At 37.4% G+C, this 16,340-nt stretch overlaps 1 protein-coding gene across 1 annotated transcript in view; it reads left to right on the top strand.

Annotated features, from left to right (window-relative positions):
* Positions 1 to 16,340, top strand: part of LOC117415851 (CUGBP Elav-like family member 2) — a 151,444-nt gene that overhangs the window by 130,083 nt on the left and 5,021 nt on the right. Inside the window, 7 exon segments of the mRNA XM_059027286.1 lie at positions 170 to 233; positions 9,089 to 9,226; positions 11,547 to 11,675; positions 13,318 to 13,350; positions 13,353 to 13,514; positions 14,654 to 14,797; positions 15,689 to 15,860. Of these exon segments, the coding sequence (XP_058883269.1) occupies positions 170 to 233; positions 9,089 to 9,226; positions 11,547 to 11,675; positions 13,318 to 13,350; positions 13,353 to 13,514; positions 14,654 to 14,797; positions 15,689 to 15,816 (798 nt within the window). The 3' untranslated portion in view covers positions 15,817 to 15,860.

Below are 16,340 nucleotides of genomic sequence, written 5' to 3'. Positions count from 1 at the left end.
ACATGAATATGCATTTGCAGCACTGCCCTGAGGGATTCTTAGTTTGACAATACAAGCTTTATAAGGATCCCTGTGGCATGAAAATATGCATAAAAAACAAAAGGTGAGGGTGTTGCGATAGGAAAAGAATTTGTCATTTTGATACAAATTTGTTCCCTTTTGCTTTTAGCTCCTCCAGCAAGCCACCTCTTCTAATAACCTGGGAGCTTTTGGCGGCATTCAACAAATGGCAGGTGAGTGAAATTTACTATTTTTTCACCTTACAGCCGTGGCAGAAACGTAGCAAATGGCTTTAGGGAACAAGTCAAACCTATAACGTGGAGAGTGCTTCCTTACCCACCAGGCTCACAGGACACAATGTGTTCGAGGTGCTTCTTTCTGTGGCCTAGGTATGCACAGGGGTAACACGTTACCCATTCAAAACTATTGTATTGAGGCAGGGAATGTATTTCCCAGATCCCTCTACCTTCAGAATTGCAGTCCAGTGATAACGCCACCAAGTTTATTGCTAAAGCCACTCCTGACTATAACCGTCAAAAGCCATTAAACCCTCCCCCAGCCGTTCATAGACTGGCAATGTAAGGTCATATAATTGAAATGAAGCTCCACTATGTCCACATTTCTTTATTAGTTTATTTTGGGTATAGGAATAATGATTTGGATATACTGTATAAGCCAGCCTTGCGCTCTTGCTTCCTCTGTCCTTCCCTTTTTGGATGTTCAGCAAGTCACTTAGAATACACTATGTAACACAATTTTTGTTCCTGGGTAGTAAGTGTTATTTCCTAATTGCTTATGACTCAAAAGTATAGAAAATGGCTATTATTCCCCACAAACTTTGCTTTTGTGACCATAGTGATATTTTGAAATTTACCTATTTCCAATGAGAAAACGGGCGAATTTGTATCTTTTCGTTCACATAAAGTCAGAAAAAAACAACATATGAATCCAAATGAACATGTATTTATACTAAAGTAATACAAAAATGACTACAAAAGATTTAGAAGTGAGTAGTTTTTCGAGATTTACGATTATACTGTAAATCACTTTCACGAATCAGCCCCCAAATGTAGTCTCCCATCATGTTCTCGTTATACTGTCCTTGGTAGCGGCGTTCAAAGTCCAGTATATCCTGGTGGAAGCGCTCGCCTTGCTCCTCCGAGTACGCTCCCATGTTCTCCTTGAATTTATCAAGATGAGCATCAAGGATATGGACTTTGAGGTACATCCTACAGCCCATTGTGCTGTAGTTCTTCACCAGAGTCTCAACCAGCTCCACATAGTTTTCGGCCTTGTGATTGCCCAGGAAGCCCCGAACCACTGCGACAAAGCTGTTCCAAGCCGCTTTCTCCTTACTAGTGAGCTTCTTGGGGAATTCATTGCACTCCAGGATCTTCTTTATCTGTGGTCCGACGAAGACACCGGCTTTGACCTTTGCCTCAGACAGCTTAGGGAAGAAGTCTTGAAGGTACTTGAAGGCTGCCGACTCCTTATCTAGAGCTCTGACAAATTGTTTCATAAGGCCCAATTTGATGTGCAGTGGTGGCATCAGCACCTTCCGGGGGTCCACAAGTGGCTCCCACTTGACGTTGTTCCTCCCCACAGATAACTCGGTCCGCTGTGGCCAGTCCCGCCTGTGGTAGTGCGCCTTGGTGTCCCTGCTGTCCCAAAGGCAGATAGCAGGGAAGCTTGGTAAAACCGCCTTGGAGACCCATCAGGAATGCCACCATTTTGAAGTCTCCTATGACCTTGATGCCATCTCAGAAAAATGCAGATATGTATCCACTTAGGCAGCTGGAACTAAACTGAACTGGTGGGCTTAAGGCCCCTGTATTTATACTACTATTTATATTACTGGAAAGTTCTAGAAGTTACTCCAAGTTTACTCAGCACTGAATCTATCTGGAATGTTCTGGAAAATAGGTAAATTTCAAAATATCACTGTCCTGGTCACAAAAGCAAAGTTTGTGGGGAATAATAGCCATTTTCTATACTTTTGAGGCATAAGCAATAAATTGTTACACGGTGATATCATACAAGTTGTTTATTCTAGGATTTTAGTGGTGGGCATGAACACAAATATTTTTTGGGCGGTAAGCAAGAAAAAAAACAGGTAAGTTCGCTCTACAGACAGCATCAAAAAACATATTTATTCTATTTGATTAAAATGGCGCTTTTCCAGAAGCCTTTAAAATGGGTTTTACATGACTTGTTGAAATAGGAAATATAAAGTCCATTGTCAGTAAAACTTAAAACCCATTTTAAATTGTAACGTACGCTTATGGCACATCAACATATAGTATACTACTGTCAAACAATATTTCAGCTTTCCTTCCTGTTACTACAAAAAACTTTTGACTACAACTGTGCATTAAAAATACAGATTTACTATTTTTACGGATTAATTTTAAGGTGGTGACATTTCCACTGTTGCACTGATAGAAGCTGAACTCCTGCCATTTTAATTTTGATCAGGGATTAGTTAATTAGCAAGCAGAGATAAAGGGAATGAAGGGTTCTCTGAGGTCTATCCAAAGAAGATATTTGTATTCACATAAATTAATGTACATATACTGTGATGGTTAGTGATATGTGTGTGTGTGTATATGTATGTATATATATACATAGTTAAGCTTTCTTTTTTTTGTATATTATATGTATGGATGTGTACATATAATTTAGGTCACAATAAGGTAACATTGTGTCTGTAGACTTTTCAGTGAATTTTTCATGTCCCAACTTCACAGTTTATAATCCTGATGGTTGTCTGCTGTCTAAACAGTGTGTCTCCAGACTCCAGCTGCAGTGAGACGTTTGATTTCCTAACTGCAGTTTTAAATGAAAGCTCATTGAATAATAATTAAGGATGACAGAAAAGAAGCAGTGACCTGTTTTTAATAGGAAACCTAAACACTGCAGAAGCATAATGAAGTAGAGTTACTTCTGTGGCCCTGTGCAGAATTATGTAATTTTTATTTTTTTGTTTTTTGTTTAATGAAGAAATCTTTGGTATCAGGAATCAAAGGCTAATAGTATCTGAAAGGCAGATAGTTGTACATTTAACATCACAAGCTGTGTTTATAGCAGATGATGTATGAATATTATCATTAGGTCATTCTTGCTGTGTGACCTTCCATTTAAGTTTCTGGGTTGCACACACTGAGGATAGAAGATTACAACAGACCACATACGCTCATTACGGGTGAAAAGATGAACTGAAAAGTGAAAAGAATCCCATGGCTTTGAACTGACAGGAAAAGCAATTAAGCAATTTTTACCCCGGTTTTCTCCCCAATTTGGAATGCCTAATTATTATTATTATTTTTATCCCGGTTCACCGCAGCAACCCCCCGGGGAACGGAGACTGAAACACGCGTCCTCCGAAACGTGTTCCCGCTAGTCCACAGCGAAGCCACCAGACCCATAGTGTCAGAGGATAACACAGATCTGAATGGCTCCACTGCAGACCCGCAGGCGCCTATCAGCCACAGGGGTCGCTGGTGCACGGTGAACCGTGGATTGCCCTGCCGACCTAAGCCCTCCGTACCCGGGCGGTGCTCGGCCAGTTGTGCGCCACCCCCTAGGAACCCCCGGTCATGGCCAGCAATGACATAGCCTAGATTCGAAACTGCGATCTCCAGGCTCCTGTACTCCATGCGGAGCACCTTTTTACTGGATGCGCCACTCGGCAGCCCCTCAGGACTGTATATATTTTTAATGTGTGCGGAGTGCTGTTTTTATCCCAAATCCTCCCTGGAAATTACTACACAAAGAAGCTTCACTTTAGAAAAAAAAACTGTTTACAGAAACAGCAGGGAGCTTCGGAAGCCATTTCTGTGAGGGGCAGTCACATCGTAATTGCCATCTGAATGACTGGCTACCCCCTTCCCCTGCGGATTTCATATCCCCCCCCCCCACCCAAACAACTGGACTAGTGGAGACACATGTGTGTCTGCATCATATATGTGCATACAATACATATGCCAGTTGTGGATAAACTTTCATTTAACTTTAGTATTAAAAGAAGCACATAATGTACAAAAATACATTTAGATTCATTTTTCAAAGTGAATGTATTTGTGTGTATAATGTGTAATGTTATGAACAGGTTCTGGTATTGGTGGCCTGCTTATGCATGAGTTCTGGCCTCTAGTTGGTATGTCTTCAAAACCACTGGCCTGAATGTTAAGAAGGTTCACGTGGGCTTTTGTTACTGAGTATCCTGTGATCCATATTTGTCCTGGTGGACTACTTGTGTCCTGATACTGACACCTGCCAAATGTAATTTGTATCCTTGCCCAGGGATATATTTGTTGCTAGTGTTACATTGCTATAAAAAGCTGAGGGTTGTGGTGATGACTAGGTTCATCAATGAAAAATGGTTTGTGATGAGATAAAGCTGCCAACCAGGAGCTGAGAGAGAATTAGCATCTGCATATTTCCACTCCAGTAGTTAGGTAGAGGAATCCTAAGAAGGGCATAATTGATGGTAGGTGTTAAATGGATTTGAAAAATGAATGCTATCTAATTTAAGGCTATAAACAGTGGCAGATTCCGTCACCCTAGAATCTATCAGCCTGATTTTCAGAGGACCTCATTTTCACTATTTTTTTTTTCACTATTAATGGGTGGGTAAATAATTCACACCTGTCGGAAAAACAGTAATAGAATTAAAATAGGGCGACTGTATATAGATCCATCACTGTTTAATCTATTACAATAGACCCCATGGTTTCCTGCCTAATTAATTTGAAATAAACATCAATTTGTAATACATGTATATTCCATACTAAATTTAAAAAATGGGTACTGTGCTAAAATTAAAACCTTTTTTAGTATTAGCCTTCACATGAGTTACACAAACACATTTTTTAGACCTTGTTTCATGTTTATATTAGTTATGACAATACCTGTAACTGTTGTTCAACATTCCTGTTGTTTCTCCATCATCCTGCTTCACCTGTAATTTTCAGTGCTATATCAGATTCATATGAGACAGCCACATGTAGCTCTGATCTCTCACAAAGCTGGTGATGCAGTTTTTACCTGGGGGCTTCCTTCCCTGAGGTTACATCATAATTAATTTCCAGTTAGGTGCACCTCCAAATCTCTAGTGTGTCATTTAATGATTAGCACTGGTACAGACTGCACCTTGATACACTGTTTGGGAGCCGCAGCATGGTATAACGTCAAAAGAAATCTCTTGCCTATTTTTTGTACATATTATTTTGAATAAGATAACTTTGTTGTGATCAATCATAAAGATTGAAATGACTGTTAGTTTGCTGCAAACCAGTTACATACCAGTTTTTATTTTATTTTTTATTATATGTAATAGTATATTGTTCAGTTAATATTTTGGAATGTTAATATAGCACAGATCAATACAGTAATATGCAACTTTAACATATTTAAAATGATGTTTTCTTTCCAAATGGGAAAAATCTTTTGCACAATGGTAGTTGCAGCTGATCACAGAATGCAAAGGTGCATCACAATTGTATTAGGATCAATCCTTTCAAATCGGTCTTATTTCCAGAGGCAGTTAGATTTCCTCTTGTCTTTTTCTGGTATGAAATAAGAAGCGACACAACCTACAAGCTAAAGTTGCAGCTGACAAAGTGAAAACATAGGGGAAAAAAACAGGCAGCAAGAAGTACGGTAAAAGTGTCCATAATAAAAATAAAACAAAATTGTATAATATTTGTTGAGGCTAGATTATGATACTAGGTCTTTAATTATTTGCTGCTCTACAGTAGTTCAAGAGGTGATTGGATACCACGTTAAAAAAATCTTGAAGAACTGTTCACAGCTCCTCTGTGCTCCTTGTTCAGACTTGAACTCCACTGGTAGAGAACCTTACCTAGCAAAAGATCTTGCTGTTTTCTCTTCACTTCTTTGTCGAACCCAAAAAGCAAGAATTGTGTGCATATGCTAATGGGATTTGAGTGTTCTGTTACCATCCATCTGCCACTTTTCAACAGGCTCTGACGGGCAAGCACTCGTAACAACTGACATCTGTTCCTACTTATTGATGTGCAGATTCATAGTAATTGCCATGAACAATAAGATATAACATTGCCTAAGGTGAACATTAAATTAAACCTGCATGCATGGCCCCTTGTACATATATATGTCATTTATTTATTTAATCAGCCAGTAATGAGATAAAAGCAGAGCTGACCACTGTATATGTAAATGATATATTCAGACAAATGTTGAGCCTATTTGTTTCGATTGAAATGATGTTATACTGTGACCTTTCAACTCCTCCTGATTTATAGTAAACTACAAAAGCAGATGGAGTCACAATATCACATATTTTCTCAGGAAGAAAAAAGAAATGGCAAGGTCTTGCAAGCAAGTTGGTAGCCAGTTGGCTATATATATAATTGCAAAACTAAAATGAACGGAATTTCTAGTTGTTTCCTTTTAAGGGTTTCTTCCAGACATCATGCTGCTCGTGTCCTTGAGTGGCTACAATATTCTTTAACACACTGAAAGTATTTGAAAGGGTCATCAAGTGCTTGTGCTTCTCTGCAGGAGATGTTTATCACAGACATTGGGTGAAGAATAGTTGTGCTTCTTGATTGCTCATGATCATGTTTATGTATCCATACATCCAGGAATCAAAGATTACTCATTTGGGGCTCATTACTAGTAGGTGCTCCTGTGTTTATTAGTCTTTGAAAAGCTCTCATTATGCTGATGGCTCAATATATTGACAGTGGGTGCTGTGGTATTAAAACACTCCTTTTTGAAACTGGGAGTTTCAAAACATATTATTTGTGTTCACACACCACTTAGTGGTGGAATGTCTTGGCACTTCCTGCATGAAGTGCAACCCAGTTAATGCTTGTATTAAAATATTGATGTTGATGATGGTAGCTACTTCTTATTATGATACATGTTTGTGCCTGTCATTAATGTCAGTCTGGCACAAAACACAATATTCTACTTGCCAAGTTGTATTCTGTGGAGGTACTGATTTTTAGTGAGTATTTGTTTTGGATACATGCTGTTTTCAGTAGGATGGTGGTTCCCTTGTTGTTGCAAGACATGCCTGTGGACATCAACCGGTAGCCAAGTGCATTTTTATGGTGGCCAGCATTTTCAAACGGGGACAATATGCACACATATTTTGCACACACGTTGCTTTGTTTTCATGTAACGGGTGTTTTTTTTATTATTATTATTATTATTATTATTATTATTATTATTATTATTATTATTATTATTATCGTTAAATTTTGGGAGGGGAACTATATACAATTGATGTACCAGAGAACTAACTCCATAAAGTTCCAGGGAACTATATTCTGTGCATAAATTGCCAGGAACTATATACATTAAATGCCAGGGAGCTATTTTCTGTGTGCATAAAATGCCAGGAAATATAACTATATTAATCAAATGCCATGGAAGATAGATATATAAAAGTTTTAGGGAAGTGAACACATTTCTTCAGTTACTGTCATAGATAAGCTGGCTAAAAGCTCTGTTAGCTCCTCTGCATCATCTTCAGGTACATTCTCATTTTTGTGGAGTTGGCCAGATGTGGATTTTCCAAATGCAAATAGATTTGACTATTGCTTCAGTTTCTTTGACATTTTATTTAGGGTAAGAACCTTTTTTTGTTTCTGAAATGTCTTTAAGTTGGCAATAACCGTCTCTTTTGAACTGCAGACAACGCAAATTGAATTCGGAATGATAATTTTCACTGTTCTACCCTAACTTTACTGGCTGGTGCGCATTACTATGGAAACAAGAAAAGGGAGCTGGTTGTACAAAAGGATTGACTCTGCGAGATCAAAAGGGCGGTGCAGATTCTGACAGTTAAGCAGAAAGCCTTTATTACAGAACCGAAGTTCTGTTGTATATATGCAAATGCTTAGTCACCAACATGGCGACTTTGCAGTAAGGTCTACTGGCCATATTAAAAGTGAAGGTCGCATTTGAACCACCCTGGTAGACATCCATTGATTGTTTATTTTGCGTGTTCCTTCCAGCATAGTAGTAGATGAACCAGGAGCATCCTTTTGACACAAATGCAATAGTATAGCCTCAGCAAAGAAATAATTTAGATGTATGTATTTTAATTAGAGTTAAATTAGTACCAGTAAAGGAGCGCCCCTTGTGTACTATAAATGTCCAGGGTATGGTATACATTTGAGAGACGGCTGGGCTTAATCTTCCTGCTTTCAGACTCTGGAGTGCACTAAAATAAATAATCATGGCTTCTAGATCCATTTACATTTGTCCTGTTTTATTTATTTATTTCTTAGCAGTTTTGTTGTGTTGACATCTTGGTGGTCTCCAACAAGGATCTAATCCTTCTAACTGTTTTATGTTATCAAGTAATAATATTTTTTCCATTTTTTTTTTAAACTGTAGAAATAAGCCTTCATAATCTGACTGGTTTGTAAGTTTATGGCAAAACAGTAATATGATCTCCAGGATTCCGGATGATTCTAGTGTTTTGCTCCAAACCTGATTTGATCAAATAAGTAATTTGTAATTTGCTGTTGGTGCTTGCTGCTGCTGTCTCCCTCCAGGGCTATCCTGTAAGTAGAAAATATGATTCTCAAAGTAATTTTATTGTATTATATAATACAAATAAAAAGTGCAGCTTCATTTTAAACAACTATCAAATTATTATTTTATGGCTCATTAGTAAAATATTGTTGGAAAACTTCAGTAGGAGACAGTAAAATACAAAGAATATAAAACTTCAGTAGAGAGACTGAGTAAAACACAAAGAATATTTGAAACATACTGTAGTGATCTGCTTCGAAAGTGATAGCTAGTAATAGCTATCATTTAAAGGAGTGGTTAGGGTGCGGTTCAGAAGGTTGTGAGTCTGGGACCTGGCTTGGTCATTCTCTGCATGCGTATCCTCAAATCTTGTGAATGAGAACCTGTTGTGAGCGGTTCCACTAATGTACTAAAACCACAAAAACAAGCACCTCTGTCCGGACTTCTCCCTAGAGTTTACATCTGCTTGGGATAGAACTTCACAAAACTGCAAGATGATAAGAGTCAAATTAAAACACGGTTTATATTAAATCCTTTTTGGCTCCTTTTTTAGGTATGAATGCTTTGCAGTTACAGAACCTGGCAACTTTAGCAGCAGCAGCTGCAGCAGCAGCACAAAACTCAGCAGCAACTTCGAATGCAAACCCTCTCTCTGCAACCACTAGTGCCCTTGGAGCACTCACAAGTCCAGGTAATACCCTGCTCGGAGGGGACCAAATTTGGGGGAAATATGATTACTTTTTTTAAAGATGTATCATAACTGAACATACTTTTTTCTGTTTTCAGTACATAATCATACAATCATACAAAACGATTCTTGGTTCTTCATCTTCATATTTCTCCCAAATGACAAACCAAAAAAAAGTATACTGTAGCCCTTTTTCGCTGGGGTTTTTAAAATGGCTTTCATTGGTCAAAGCTGTTCATTTCAAAAGACTTGGTTTTGCTACTGCAGCCAGTAAATAATATTAATAACAATCAAAAAAAAAAAAAAACAACGCAATCTAAATTTCTTTCCAGTAGTCCCGTAAACATGTGCATGGTGCTGTAACAGCATGGTGGCTAAAAAAAAATTATAACCTAAAGGTTGTGAGTTGGGTGCCAATGGGAACACTCAATGCATGATGCAGGTTTGAGGCTTGCACGAGACTTGCATATGCATGACGAAGCGCAGTAGTTCTGCATCCTGTTTGTGGGTGGGGCTGTCTTTAATAATTTAAGAGAAGACTTATCTCTTTGGTGGAGGAAAACCTGATCTTGAGAGATTCCACACTGGTAACTCCAGCAGACCCTGTTAAACTTTAGACAGACACTGTCAGGCAGCAGCCTTGATGAACACGCAGTGACTCCTACACTATCTCTCCCAGCAGACAGGGTTATTAGTCAATGTTGTGTGAGGGCAACAATAGCACAGGAGATCAAATGGAAAGAATGTGGTAAATGTGAAATCTGTTAAATTGAGAGTTTGTACCTTAGCCCTGTTGGACATGCTGGGAGACAGAAACACTTTCAGAAAAATTAAATAGAGTCGCTATTGAACCGGATTTTGCTGCCCATGGTGTGATTGCAGGGATCAAAATTTTAGGGCTTGCTTGCTTGCTTGCTTGCTGCTTAGAAACTGGGTTGTGCTATTCACTTGAATTATTTCATCACTTTCTTTTTATTATTTAGAATATTGTACTTTGCTTTTATTTTGCAGTAAGTAGTTCTGTTTTGAAACTGTGGTTGTATTTGCTGACTGTTAACTTCAATTGAGGCATTTAATCAGCTCCTTATCTCCCCTTGTATTTATCTATCAAAATGGAACTAGTACTTTGATGTGCATTTCTGGGACATATATCATTGTTTAGGTGTTCTGTGGGTGGAATTGTTGTATAGTTTTGTGAAAAAGTCTTAAATCATTGCTTTAGTTACAATATTTAAATCTAGATCATCTGGTAATGCTTTTAGATCTAATGTGTCCGAAGTGAAAGTCCTCTGTTGGTAATGAGACATTCCCACTGTAGGTTGAGTTGAAGCATTCCTTTAATCAATATTTCTAATGCATTCAAAAGCTCAAAGATGTAGCTTATTGGTGTTGTCGGTGTTGACAGCCATCTTATAAAACAGCTAATATCCTGCCGGTGTCTTAATTTTTATACATGACATTGAGTTAGATTAATTACTTTCACTACTCTGTTATAACAAACTCATGATGATATGACTGTTTGTGTGCTAAGATTGAAAGCATTTGCCTGTAATTTTGATTATTCTTAATGCATTGTTATATTGGCAACCATTACATTTCTATGGGGGTTTACAAGTATAAAAAAAAAACTAAAAAAAAATTGGTTTGTGTTTTGTTTTGTCAAATTATAAATTGTAATAATTACAGAAAAATTGTGGCTGGCTTGCATGTCACCACAATAATTGTTTTTGTAGGTACAGTGCCAAAAATGCTTTTATATTTTATTGAGTTTCCGATTTTCTGTCCGTAATCTCCAGATTATCTGGAACAGATTATTTGATGAGCTTCACTGTAAGGCACACTTGTTCTGAATTTGAAGACACTTTGTCTGAACAAATACAGGAAGTGACTGTGTTCTGTGTACACTTTGCTTTTGGTATTATATTTCTGGGTAACTAGTCTGGTTTTAATTTAGTTATGCATGGGTATGAGGGTTCTACTGCTCTGTTGGGGCTTGTAGTCTTTTTGGGGTGGCCATTTTGCGAATTGTAGACCCCCTCCCCCCCTCAGGTCGCAACCCAATGAGGCCCAATTGTTGTAAATTGTGGTGGCCTATGTATTCATTTTACTGACAGTAATGTGCATTTATGGAATACAAGTTAGATGCTGTATGCATGTATATTTTATACATGTATATTTCTATACAATTTTAATATGGAATATTATTAAAATTCCATATTAAAGAGAAAGTGAATTTAGCTCTAATGCTGAGATGAGAATTGCTTTTCCCCAGTTTCATTTCCAAAACCCTCCCCTGTGCCCTGTCTCTCTCTCTCCTGTGCAGTCTCTGGTACACCAAACTCCAGTGCCAGTGCTGCCATGAACTCCCTCGCGTCCCTGGGAACTCTACAGGGACTGGCTGGAGCTACTGTGGGATTGAATAATATAAATGCACTAGCAGGCACCGTTAACAGTAAGTATTGACTTGGAGGATAGGATTTTGTTTTTTCACGTATCTGGTTAAAACCCCCAATTAAAAAAGGGGCGTTTTATTTACTTCCCATGATCCCTGTCCATTACAAATTCAGAAGGGTTATTGTGTCAAATACATTTTTTGGAATAGTGAAAATTAAGTTATTTAAGATCAGTCGGGGCTAATGCATATTTCCCAGCTTTTACCATGGTCATTGTGTAGTGAGGAAGTACTAACAGTGCAAAGAATAATAGTAAAGTCTGTTTAAACTTAGAGGTGTAATGCATTCTATTAATTACTAATGGAGTAAAGTGGAATCTGTCAGAAGTGAAGCTGACACCCTGGGATCCTTCAAGAAGCTGCTTGATGAGATTCTGGGATCAATAAGCTACTAACAACCAAACAAGCAAGAATGGCCTCCTCTCGTTTTGTAAACTTTCTTATGTTCTTATGAACTTAACATGCAGAACGCATATATGTAGTGGGAAATACCATGAGAAGTGTACCTTTTTTCATGTAAAAGTTAGTCAAGCCTCAGTCTGATTTGGCACTGTAACTGAAGGCCAGTCAATAGGCATATGTTATTGAGAGAAACTAAGGTAGTTGAAGATTAACGCTAACCAGGGTCTCCGAAACTAGCTTCTAGTATTAGCCATGATAAGCAGAGACTGGCTCATCAGAAAATGGTGGCAGTTATAATTTGCTCAGGAACACCAGTTTGTTGTATTACAATCTGTTATTACTAATGCAAAATAAGTTGTGAATTCACTGCAAAATCGTGTGTTTAAAATGTTGCCTTGCTAGTGTTTCTAGTGCAGTCTGTGTTTCATATGTGCATGGTTTTTCTTCACTAAAAAGCATGTTTGCTTGTCGAAGCCAGAGCTATCTATATGTTGGTGTATTGATCTGTAGGCTTTGAGATCGTTGTTACTTGAGGTTACATTTTGTTTTTTAAATAGATGACATTGGGTTTTATATTAGTGGCCCATGTCACAATCCCTAACTCCGACAAGGAGATTCAGCTTTATCATTCACTACTAGACATATTTTTAAAATATAATTGTTTGTTTAAATTTTGTATTTTTTATTTCAGTGCCCAACAGTTTCTCCACCCATCTAGGTACATGTTAATTTTTTCCCTCTTATATACAAACCAGATCTCAAAAACGTATAAAAATGGTAATCTTTATATAATATTCTTGCAAGTTTCAAGAATTTTCCTTAATTAGTGATAGTGTTAATATAATTATCTTAACCTCCATATAAAAAAGTAAATCAAGACTTCAAAGAACTAAAAAAACAAAAAACAAAACTATAGTATCATTAATATAAAATATAATCCTGTTGTAGAAGATTTTAAACAATTGTCAAGCATTGCAATATTTATATGTATTTTGTGCTCCTTTATGGCCCCTCAAGTAACAGCTTCAGTCTTTGAGAATTCAATGTTTTCTTGCCATCTGAAAGGCTTTTAAGCAGTAATATATTAATTGTTTTGTTTTCAGTAAAATCTGGTGCTGAGTTGCATGGCTGTCCAAGCTCTCCATAGCCTTTCTGTTCTGTGTGAGAATGTCAACTTATTTTGAAAAGCACTAATGAATAAGTGCAATTTTCTTTCTCTATTGTTGGGTTTTATGTAAAGTTGCTCAAATGCTCTCAGGTATGGCGGCCCTTAACGAGGACTTGGTGCAACAGGGTTGACAAATGGGACGGCAGGCACCATGGATGCTCTGAGCCAGGCATACTCAGGAATTCAGCAGTACGCTGCAGCAGCACTTCCAACCTTATACAGCCAGAGTCTGCTCCAGCAACAGAGTGCAGCAGGCAGCCAGAAAGAAGGTGAGTGCTCCTGGCATCTATAGTCTATATCCTCGGCACATTGCTCTGGCTGTTGGGGCTTGTAGTCTTTTTGGGGCCATTTTGCGAATTGTAGTGGTCCCCCGTCCCCCGTCCCCTCAGGTCGCAACCCAATGAGAGGGCAGAGCCCCGTTAGCAGTTCTGTGTGTATGTATATATGTGTATATATATATATATATATATATATATATATATATATATATATATATATATATATATATATATATATATATATATATATATATATATATATAAGTTATACATTTTGAAGAGTTGTTACTGTGAAAATATACATGTCTTCCCATCAGGGCAAACCAAAAAGCAGTAGGCAGTTACAGCGCACTTGGATTCATGTAGTTCACAAAATGTTCTTGATTTATGAAGATGTTGTATTGGTTCTGATAGATATAGTATGGCATAATTGAAAATGAGACATTACTTGGTAAGGGTTTATATGAATCTCAAGGCTGGGATGCTATGTATTCTTGTGTTGGCTAAACATGCAATAGCATCATGCTATTATATGCCTGTGCTGATCACATTCGTCTCATTGTAAATAGACTACTGGAATGCCATAAATATTTGTGAGCCTATTATAATGCGTTTTTCACGTATGAAAAAAAAACATTTTTGGCACGTAATCAAATTTAACTAACAATATATACTTGGTATATTGCAACAGCAAAATAGGTTTTATGGGTGTGATTCGCCAGATATTTTGGTCATAAATATTTATGGCTTTACAGTATTTCCATCTTGAAGCACAAGCATGCTTTAACCTGATGATCAGTCAATATATTGTTTGCATTTCAACTGACTTCTGGCATGTTGTGGTTGTCTTAAAATCATTTTGAATTTTAAAGTAGATTTTTTGGTCATCTCAAAATAACAGCCAACATTGCTTTACTGCTGAATTGACTTGTACAAGATTGCAACATTGCACGCGATGTGGAAGGATCATCAATTCAATTGATCTGGCCCTGTGTTGTGTGTAATATAGTAAATGAAGTGACAGAGAAAATGTATATTTGTAATCACCTCATCCATCAGGGGGCATTGTCTGCAATCAATAAATACAAATCTGATTATAAATATGTGTTCTGTTTCTTCATCTTCAACAGGGCCAGAAGGTGGTAATCTGTTCATTTACCACCTTCCCCAGGAGTTTGGAGACCAGGACATCCTGCAGATGTTCATGCCTTTTGGAAATGTTGTCTCTGCTAAAGTCTTCATTGACAAACAGACCAATCTGAGCAAGTGCTTTGGTATGTAATGAAAGTAGTACGGAATGTAATATTGAACAAATAAATATATTACTGGCCCAACTTCAATTGTCCACGACCTGCACAGAATTCTGGTCACGTTCCACAAATAGTGGACTACTACACTTTCTGTAGAGGGGGTGGAATGAGCTATGCTGGCCATGTCCGCTCATGCCATTAATAAACATCATCACACAGTTTCCTATTTAATGACGTTTGTGATCTAATCACGTTGATAAATATATACATTGTTACTGCGTTTGTAGTTTGATACAACAGCCAAAATTCACTATACATGAATATAGTAAGTGCCGGTAAGTTACCATTTGGTTTAATTGCTGTCCAAAGGCAGTCAGTCAAAGTCTTTATGTGTGAAAGTGACTCAAATAACTATAATGTAATGCTTTACCTCAAACCAGTGCGTGAACATATTACTAAACGCCCGCCCCTTTTTTTTAAATGCACTCCACTATGCAATGCTGCCTGCTTCAAGTTGACTCTGAGCTACTGCGCAATGGACAATTTAACTTGGGACAGTAATACATGTGTAAATAAATCACCCTCACACAATCCATAGAGACGCATGCTAAAATGCTGTTATTGACATGTCATTATTTGTGTTACAAGGATGGCATTAACTCTTCCAGCAATAATTAACTTTACATACTGTATATAAAGGAATTGAAAGAGTATATATTTTTTTTCTTTTGTTTGTGTACATTAGATATACGTTCAGCACCACTGATCTAAAAACAATTGCAATACCAACTTATGCAATATATTATACCTTTTTAATTGTTGTTAAATGTAGTCGTGATTTGAATAGACTAGATGGGGTGTTGCGTTTTTGTAATTGTCTCTGTCATTTTCTTTGCTCTTCGGGGCTCTCTGTAGGTTTTGTTAGCTACGACAATCCAGTCTCTGCACAGGCCGCCATTCAGGCGATGAACGGCTTCCAGATCGGCATGAAACGCTTGAAGGTTCAACTTAAGCGCTCCAAGAATGACAGCAAACCATACTGATCTTAGCACTAGAAGTTTACTGCTCTTATGTTAGCTTTGCTAGGGTAAGTCCCCAAAGAGCTAGGCCTGTCTCAGTAAAGGAGACTGAGGAGGAACATATTGTCAACTTTCACCAAGAGAGTTTTTTTTTTAATTTTTTTTTATTTATTTTGTATTATTATTATTATATATTTTTGTTTTACATAAATGCTTCCATTCCCATCATTTCTCATATTTCTCAGATTGCATTGAGTAGACTTTCCTAACAGTAGCTGATAAGTTGTTTAGACTAGGGTATGTATTTATTTATTTATTTATTTATTTATTTATTTGTTTATTTTTCTTTTGAAAAAAGTTTCACTCCATTAACCTAAGACCTGATGTCTTTTAAGAATTTCTGGAAAAAAAAAAAATGTGCAATTTAACTCCTTAATTGCTGGTGCCATGTGCACCCTATAAAGGGAATCAGGGTGCTTTATGGACCCAATCAATATATTCTAATGGCACTAGCCGATTATGGGTAATTTTGTGGTGGCCTATTCTGT

This window comes from Acipenser ruthenus, chromosome 7 (genome assembly GCF_902713425.1).
Source record: "Acipenser ruthenus chromosome 7, fAciRut3.2 maternal haplotype, whole genome shotgun sequence".
Taxonomy (NCBI): domain Eukaryota; kingdom Metazoa; phylum Chordata; class Actinopteri; order Acipenseriformes; family Acipenseridae; genus Acipenser; species Acipenser ruthenus.
This window is presented reverse-complemented; position numbering and strand designations above follow the sequence as displayed.